Here is a 9,348-nt window from a genome sequence, read left to right on the forward strand (position 1 = left end):
ATAAACAAGAATAAATTAGATCACTTTTTCAGACATTTCTCTGTCCTTTTTGGTACAGGTTTCCATTCTGTGGCACTTTGCAGTAAAGAAACTGGTAAGTGTATTTCCTGATGCACCTCTCCTTAAATTCTTAGGTATCTTCATCTACATTTTCCTTCTTAATTATACACTAAGGCCCACTCTAAATATGAGGCACCTGATTAAATGATACCAAAGATCTATGCCTGGAAAATTTTCTAATGCTGGCACTCTGTGAGTGCTGTCTGATGTAAACGCAAAGTCACTTGGATTATGAGAGTAAAAACCAAGACTGGATTTCCCTGCCGGTCCACTGGTTAAGAATCCTCCTGCCAATGCAGGGGACATGGGTTCGATCCCTGGTCCAGGAAGATTCCACATGCCTTGGGGCAACTAAAGCCCATGCACCACAACTACCCAGCCTGCACTCTAGAGCTGGAGCTGCAAACACTGAGCCCACGTGCTACAACTAATGAGGCCCTTGCTCTAGAGCCTGTGCTCCGCAAGGGAAGCCACCACAACTAGAGAGTAGCCATTGATGGCTGCCACTAGAGAAAGCCTTCACGCAGCAACGAAGACCCAGAGAACGCAGCCAAAAATAAAAAAATTTTTTAAAGACTCTTATGTACCTGGGAGTGCCTTTCACATGATAGGAGTGCAAAGTACTGTTCATATGGCTAATGCCATTTCTAAATCTGAATGCTGGAGCCTTCTCAACATTTATTTGATCATCAAACATTAATTGAAGGCCTATGGTGTGTCAAGCCCTGTGTTTGATGTTAAAGAGCAAAGCTGCAGTTTTGTCAGGTTCCATATACAATATCATGACGTGGAAAAAAAAGAGAGACAGGAGAAGCCCCACACCTGTAAGCAGAACCTTGGCAGTGAGTCATGGCATCATCCAGAGGGGCTGCAGAGCAGCAATGAAGTTCCATGCTGGAGGGACTTCATAGTCACTAGTGAATCACCGTAGGTATCTTTAAAACTCTATGGGAAACAGCCTTTCCAAGTCAGTCACACACAGTTCTTTAGCCTACAATGGTACTTAAATTAACTTCCATTCTGCTCCTTTCAGCTACCAGACCAGGTCCAAATATTCCTGCCCTGCCCAGAAAACAAAATGTATGTTATGGCCAATTTTTCAATATTTCCCTTTTCTTAATGTTATCTGGAAAAAAAACAAAAAGGCAGTTACTAAGCATCATCTGATGAAAGAAATCCCAAAATAATTTATTTCACATTTTGAAGCTCTAACTCCAAACACTAGTTCACTTAATGTTTATTTATTACTAGCTTCTTCTACAAAAAATATTAATACCACTTCTGTTCAGTTCTGAAAACATGTAACTTTCATATTCACATGATTGCTTTCTTCTTGTGATTGCTTTCTTCTTGAGACATTGGACTATCCCAAGAGAGGAAATTCAGGAGTAATTTCCAGAAAACATCAAAGAATTGGTTCTATTAATACTTTGGTGCCATTGATCTCACCCCCATGGTCAAGCAGGAACCTAACTGGTTCCTAGAAAAACCTACATCCTTCTGAACAAACAAATCCATTGGAAGATACTGTTCGCTCACAACATCGAACACAAAGGGGCACGTGTCTAGGTATTTCAACCATGACTACAGATTTTAAAGATTTTCTACATCCTTTATAGTCCAATCAGGAAAAATTTACTCAAACACACACTGTACCTAACTTAGATAGAACACAGAACTTTGAATCTGTAACTAACCACAGGTGCCACTGCTGCTGCTGCTAAGCTGCTGCAGTCGTATCTGACTCTGTGCGACCCCACAGACGGCAGCCCACCAGGCTCCTCTGTCCCTGGGATTCTCCAGGGAAGAACACTGGAGTGGGTCGCCATTTCCTTCTCCAATGCATGCATGCATGCACGCTAAGTCACTTCAGTCGTGTCCGACTCTGTGTGACCCCATGGACAGCAGCCCACCAGGCTCCTCCATCCACAGGATTCTCCAGGCAAGAATACAGGAGTGGGTTGCCATTTCCCTCTCCAAACCACAGCTATGCCTCTAGAACTTAAAAACATGGTGAATAGAAAGCACACAATATCAAAATAACTTTTTAAAGTGATATCATGAATTAATTTTCAAAATTTTAAGCTGTTTTCACATATTGACATGGGATGAAAATGAAAAATCACAATTAAATGTCCCTACTGTTCCATTAGCATTAACCCAACATCTTGCTGGCATTTACATTTGCAAGATCCAAGGCTAGGGTTATATGAACAACAGCCCAGTCAATACAGTCAAGGAAAGGTTACTTCAGATCTGATTAGATCATTAGTAACCTTGATCTTTTCAGAAGGGTAGACTTTAAGACGTTTGGAGACATTTATAACAAGGTTAAACATTCCACTTAAAATTAATTAACTCAGAACCATTCTTATGTAAAAGTGTCAGGTAGCCTGTCTCATCAATTTCAGGTATTTATTCAAAAAAGTAAAAATGATGTTTATCTAAGCTAGAATTTTACATGATCACCAATTTGGATTATAATGACTCCCTGTAACTGCAGAAGCACATTCTACAAAAATATACAAACACACATTTTGTGCATAAAAAATGGATAACTTTAAAATATAAATGTTACTTATTGGAAATCAACCTAAGAACAATCACTGAGAGTCCAGAACAATTACAGTATTTTCAATTACAAAAATCCTATTCTAGAATTTGGCAGACTCAATGCATTAATGCTGTAAAAAGGGGAAAAACTGAAGTACTGAATAAAGGAAAAACCACAGCCCTAATGGAAACTACTGCCACACAAATGCAAACAAATTCAGAATCCACAGTGTCTCCTTGGATTCCAAAACACACCACTGGTCTTTATTCTGTCTGCAGGATACTAAGCCACATTCCCTGTTATGAAGCCTCACACATGGCTGTGCAGATTATGAAACTGATGTTTATTTATGCTCTAACAAAAAGAACAGTGAGAACTGGCATAAATGGTTCATCATAAATAACCATCTCACTACAGTCCAGATTCACAACTCACTTTTCCATCCTTCACGGATTTGAGAACTAAGAGAAATCAGCCCTCTAGGTATCAGTAGCTGGTTGAAGACCAGCTTGATTGGTGAATGGCTTGATTTCAGCCAGTTTTTGTTTCAGAGCTGTGGTTTTAACTTTACATTCACTTTCAGTATTGAAATTTTGCTTCCTTGAAGATGCATCCATTTGAGCCCAGGTCAGCAGATTATAAAGATGCCTGAACTGCTCTGCCAGCAATTCCTATCCACTCTGAAACTGTCTCCCTCCTAGAGCCTACTGGCCGTGGCCTACCCTCCTGGAATAAGTCCTGGTAGAACCCTACCATGTCTCCTGCCTCTGCTTTTACCAGAAAGCTGCCTCTTCCAAAATTAGACAAGCCACACAGGCTCTCAAAACAGCAAAAGGAGAACTCAGAATCAAGGTAACAATAAAACCCACCAATGGACTCGGCCAAGACTTCAGAGTCTTTGAAAGACTTCCTTGATTCCCACAGGATTTTGAGAGGTAACAACGGAAGGAAAGATATGATAGGGGCTAGGAGGTTCGTGTGTTTCAAGAGGAATTCCAAATAATTTGAAACTAGATAAACTACTGCTGTCAAAGCTATACAGAGGTGCCTCGGTTTCTGGAATGGTAGTGTTTCTTTTTCTATCACAGATAACGTATGCACATGGTTTAAAAAAAAAAAAAAAAAGTCCCCAAAGGTATGTGAAACTAAGTCTGCCTCCCACCCGTCCTCCAGCTCCCTTCCCAAGGACAACTTCTGTTTTAAGTCCCCTTCCGTAGACTTCCAAGCACATGCAAACATACGCCCGAGTGTTTTAAACCAATTATCCTCTATTACACACACACACAAAATTGCTCCTAAACGCCTCTGGGCTTCAGGGTGGCAATCTGTGCAGGGGTGTGGGGTGGGAGAAAAGAGAAGCTATCCTGAAGCCGCGGATTTGCACAGCATGCACCCGGTTCTTACTTTGTGGGTGTTTGACTTGCACGCCAATGGAAGTCTCTCAAAACCAGGGCAGGAGGTAAACCCACCGCTAGCCAGACCTTGGCACTGCACTACCTATCCGCATTGGCCAGCACTTTCTGCATGTCTCAATCTTTAAAGTAGATTTTGTATTTTCACTGGGTTACATGTAGTGTCTCGACTCACCTTCAGAAAAGAAAAGGAGGCGGGAAAAAAAAGGCTAATACTCTGAAGGTAACTTTCAGAACCAGGTGATTTCCTCCCTTCCCCGCCAACGTGCGCGTGTCCTCGAGAAGGGTTCAGCCTGGCACGGAATCACTGGAGCGGCGAGCCCAGAACACAGAAGCTCGGAGACGGTAGACCGCGGTGAGGGCGTCCGGAGCCCTGGGCCGCGCTTTTCTTAGCGTGGAGACAAATGTCTCCGAGCAGAGAGCCCTTCATCTCGGGGCCCCACCTCCTCCCCCGGGATGCTCGCACGCCGGGGCGGACGGAGAGCTCCGGACTCTGCCCGGAACAGCAACTTGAGTCCCGCGCCCTCAGGCGCCGCCGGATCCCCGACCGCCCGCAGGGTCCCCTCCTCTCGCCTCGCCGTCGCCGTCCGGCAACCCCCAGGAGGACAAGGCTGCAGGCGGCGACCCTCCCCCCGACCCCCCGGTCTCCCGCGCGCCGCGATCCCCGCGCGCCCGGGCGGGAAGGAAGCCACAGGTAGGGGGCGGCGCGGCGCTCACCTGCGCAGGAGGGGTGCCCTCGGCGCCGGCCGCAGACGAGGAGGCGGAGGAGGCCATGTTGTGCAGCGGCGGCGCCGAGCGGCTCCTTCCAGGAACTCCGCTCTCCCCTCCCCGCCCTGCCGCTCCGGCCCCCAAACGTGGGACTTCTCGGAGAAAAGTTCGGCGGCGGCTCCGGAACGCCCGCCCCGTGCGGCGGCTCCTCCCCTCCGCCGCGTCCCCAGCGACCGCCAGGTGCCCGCCGGAGCCGGTGCGCGGGGGGCGGGCCCCGCTCAGGTAAAGGCGCCGGGCGGCCGAGCCCGCTCCCCGCTGGCCCCGAGGAGCATGCCCAGTCGGGCGGCGGCGGGGAGGAGGAGCGGGCGTCCAGGGCTTGGGATGGAGGTGGGGGCTCACCTGAGAAGAGCGGGGCGGAGGTGGCCCCGGGAAGGGACCGGGGGCGGGGGCGCAGGTCCTGTTTCCTGCGGGTTGCTGAATTATAACAACAAAATAATAATAGTTTATAGTAATTATAGTACCCCATGAAAACAAACTAATAAAACCGCTAGTAACAGTAATCTCTATTGGCTCAAGGGCTGCTTTTTCAAGCGCTAAATGAATAAAATCTGTAGTTAATTTTACTTTGGCGTTTTTATTATTTTTAATCCACAGCCTGCAACCCATGGAGAAACAGCGTTTGCGGCGCAGTTTCCAAATAATGTACCTAGCCTCCTTCCACCCATCCAGGGTCCCAGCGGCACTTAGGTGGCCTCAGCTACCTGTCTAGTGAAGATACGAAACTCTGGAGTCGTCGTTGGGGTGTGAGCGTGTGAGCCAGACACTGAGCCTGATCCATCAAGGAAATAGCGGGCAGGACCTCTGAGTGTCCTTGTTTCTAGGAGTTCAAATGGCAAGGCTTCACGAAGCTCCTGTCCTGGGAGACAGTTGGATTCAGGACGCCGCTCCCACAGAGCTTATTCAGGGTGGGGTGCAGAGGGAGGCAACTGGCCCTTGCAGAAGGCCTCCCAAACGGGAGCCCCTCGCTAGAGTCAGGTACAGGGAGCGGCCCAGGCATTAAGGGACAGCCAATCATATTGCAGAGAAAGTTATTTTTCAATTCTCCCTCAGCTGTTCTGATTGCTAGAGGAAAGTATTCTTTCTCAAACACTGGCTAAACTTCCTATTCATCAGGGCCCAGATTCAAAACCCTAGGTAAGCACTGGTAGCTAACTAAAGGTTCATTGTTTTGTTTCATTGTTTACTGTTATTTTCCGTTTATGGCAAATGACAGAGGTGTTTTTTATTGATGGTTGTGATCCAGAGTTTTCTTTTTAAGCAAGTATGTGTAAGTTTAACAACATTATATAATGATAATAATATATGTCTTACTACTATTTATCCATATAAATAAAGATTATAATCGTTTGGATGGAACTAAGATAAAGCAAGAATTCTAGAAACACTAGGGAACGACTGAATTATGGGAAACTGACATTAGTTGGCAGTTTCACCAACTAGTGACACGGAAATCCTGGAATAACTCCTGCATCAGAGAGCCGTGAGTTAGCTGTGCCTGGGGCTGAACACCTAGCTCACTTCCTCTATAACACACTGAAAGCTGAAATAACATTTATTGGCATCAGCTCTGGTGGGCTCTGTGCTAAGTCCCGTATTCATAACATCTCATTTAGTCCTCACAAAATCCTCGAAAGACAGGCAGCACAAACTGGAAACAGAGGCTCAGAAATGTTATTTTAGCCGAGGTCATGAAATAATCGAGCACCATCAGCTCTATAGTTTGGGCATGCTTAACTTGAATTTGTGCCGGAGAAGGCAATGGCACCCCACTCCAGTATTCTTGCCTGGAAAATCCCATGGACGGAGGAGCCTGGTAGGCTGCAGTCCATGGGGTCACTAACAGTAGGACACGACTGAGTGACTTCACTTTCACTTTTCACTTTCGTGCATTGGAGAAGGAAATGGCAACCCATTCGAGTGTTCTTGCCTGAAGAATCCCAGGGGCGGGGGAGCCTGGTGGGCTGCCATCTATGGGGTCGCACAGAGTCAAACATGACTGAAGCGACTTAGCAGCAACTTGAATTTGAAAAACCACTTTGGAATTTAGCAAGTCCAGAAACTCTCTGAAAGTTTATGTTAATTTCTTTGTGCTGTTTCATGGAAACAAGGTATATAGTGTTCATCAACTTTTCAGAAGGATCTACATTTTAAGAGCCATTGTCACCATTATTTAGAAGACAGTGCCTGATTTGGATTATAAGATCCACAGAGACAAGGCCCTGTTTTCTTCAATCTCCACTGTGCCTAGATTGGTGTTTTATCCCCTCCGACTCTTTGAGACCCTGTGAACTGTATGTCACTGGGTTTCTCTGTCCATGGAATTCTCCCGACAAGAATACTGCAGTGGGTTGCCATTCCCTTCTCCAAGGGCTCTTGCTGACCCAGGGATCGAACCCTGGTCTCCCACACTGCAGGCAGATTCTTTAATGAGACACCAGGGAAGCCCTTCATCTCCTTAGCCACTCATTGGAACTGATAGAACTAAATCAAATGTGGGATGCAGAAAGTATAAGCTAAAAAACAATTAGTGGTGACATGGGAAGAGCATCACCTTGGTAAATCATGTGCACACACAGCTAATTTACAAGCCAGCTCTCTGGCACCCACACAGTCCTAAGAGCCATCTTAAACAAGTGGCAGGCAGCCAACCAGGTAGACAATAGAGGGAGGAAGGTGCAAAAACTTTACAGGAAGTTACCATAAGCAGCAGCACCTGGGACGTGAGCCCAGAAAGACAGTGCATTCCTGCAAATCCATTCCAGTCCAGTCTCTTTCTGTGGCTGTCTCTTTCCGAGAAATAGTTGTGTCCAGGTTAAAGACTCTCCTCCAAAAGCCAGCTGCAGCAGTACCAAAAAAAGCTGACTACTGGGAGTGGAGCAGCATCTCTCCTCCCCAAAACCTTTGCACACAGACCATGACTGTTTCTAATTTTGTCCTCTGTGTGCCCGCCCCCATTCACAGCCATGTCTTAAAAGGACAGCAGCCAGCCCTATGTCCCTGCTTCCTCACCTGCACACTCCTTTATTTCAGAGTCAGCAGCCTCTGTCCCTCCTCAGCTACGGAAACGGCTCTTCTCAGATCACCGTTGACCTCCTATTTGCCATGTCCATCAAGGATTTTTCCATCTCTTATCTCAGTTCATCTTTCGAGGGCACTTAACACGGTTGACAGTTCCTTTCCCTTCCCCTTACGTCTTTTCTAGGTTTTTGACCTCAGTCTTCCTAACTTCTCAAGAGAGACGTGCATGGTCTCTCTTTAATCCAACCCACATGAAGGCTACAGCTTTCACGTGGTGGTGACGCTTTAGTTGCTAAGTCGTGTCTGACTCTTGCAACCCTATGGACTGTGACCCCCCAGGCTCCTCTTTCTGTCCATGGGATTCTCCAGGCAAGAATACTGGAGTGGGTTGCCATTTCCTTCTCCAGGGGATCTTCTCAACCTAGGGGTCTTCTGCACTGTAGGCAGATTCTTCACCTCTGAGCCACCAGAGAAGTCTCGCAGCTTTCACATAACCTCTCCCAAATCCAACTTAATTTCCCTGAACCCCAAATCCATATTTCATCATTTCCAAAATAGAACACCTTGGGACTTTCTTGGTGGTGGTCCAGTGGTTAAGACTTCCACTGCAGAGGGCACCAGTTGGATCCCCTGGTTGGGGAACTAAGATCCCACATGCCTTGAGGCAAAAAAAAAAATTGGAACACCAAGCAACACAGACCCTGAAGCCAGAAAGGAGACTTGGAGGTTTTGGAAGGGAGGAGACTCCCCACCCTAACCCCTGCTCCCTGTAAGTCCAATCAGATAATGAGTCCCAGATAATTCTTCCCACTATCTCTAAATTGTCCTCTCTTAGCCATCCCCACTACAGCCCAGTCTTTGCCCTTCAAAGTGCCATGATTTATTGAGCAATTACTATGTGCCAAACCATGCTGATTGGCAGTTTCTCATCATCTCTCACCTAGACCAACAATTGCCTCCGTTTTGGGTAGTGCATCAGTTCTGTCATCCGATATTAGGATTGTTCTGTAATTTCAAATCTGTTCACATGACTACAAACATGATTTGAAAACTTCTTAAATCTCTCTTTATCCTTCAGGATAAGACCAGATTTAGCAGGGGTCCCCAGCCTGCTGCTCCCACCTGATCTCAGTATTTCTTCCTCAGCATTTCCATCTCCATGCTCTTTCTCATCTTGGTCTCAGCACACCACACACACAGCCATTCTGAATTATTTGCAGTTCCTCCCAAACACCAAGTTCATTGTCTTTCTACAGGCTGTCCCTACCACCTAGAAAACCCTTCTCCCCATCCTCCAACACTCTGCCTCCTCCATCCCTCCATCATCTCTGTCGGGCTTGCATGCGTGAGCAATCATGTCCAATTCTTTTGACCCAATGGACTGTAGCCTGCCAGGCTTCTCTGTCCATTGGATTTCCCAGGCAAGAATACTGAAGTGGGTTGCTGTTTCCTCCTCCAGGAGATCTTCCTGACCCAGGGATCGAACCTTTGTCTCCGACATTGAACCTTTGTCTCCGACATTGGCAGGCAGATTCT

The 9,348-nt window shown here is 46.6% G+C and overlaps 1 protein-coding gene across 3 annotated transcripts in view; it reads right to left on the reverse strand.

The window, feature by feature from the left end:
- The window catches only part of ANK3 (ankyrin 3), a 749,200-nt gene extending 743,785 nt beyond the window's left edge, over positions 1–5,415 (reverse strand). The window contains exon 1 of one of the 3 annotated variants that reach the window (XM_061405045.1): positions 4,744–5,415. In XM_061405045.1, coding sequence (XP_061261029.1) covers positions 4,744–5,400 — 657 coding nt within the window. In that variant the 5' untranslated portion in view covers positions 5,401–5,415. The remainder of the gene's footprint in view (positions 1–4,743) is intronic. The other 2 variants (XM_061405049.1, XM_061405044.1) reach the window with 2 other exon arrangements.
- Positions 5,416–9,348: the final 3,933 nt, after the last annotated feature.

This window comes from Bos javanicus, chromosome 28 (genome assembly GCF_032452875.1).
Source record: "Bos javanicus breed banteng chromosome 28, ARS-OSU_banteng_1.0, whole genome shotgun sequence".
NCBI lineage: Eukaryota > Metazoa > Chordata > Mammalia > Artiodactyla > Bovidae > Bos > Bos javanicus.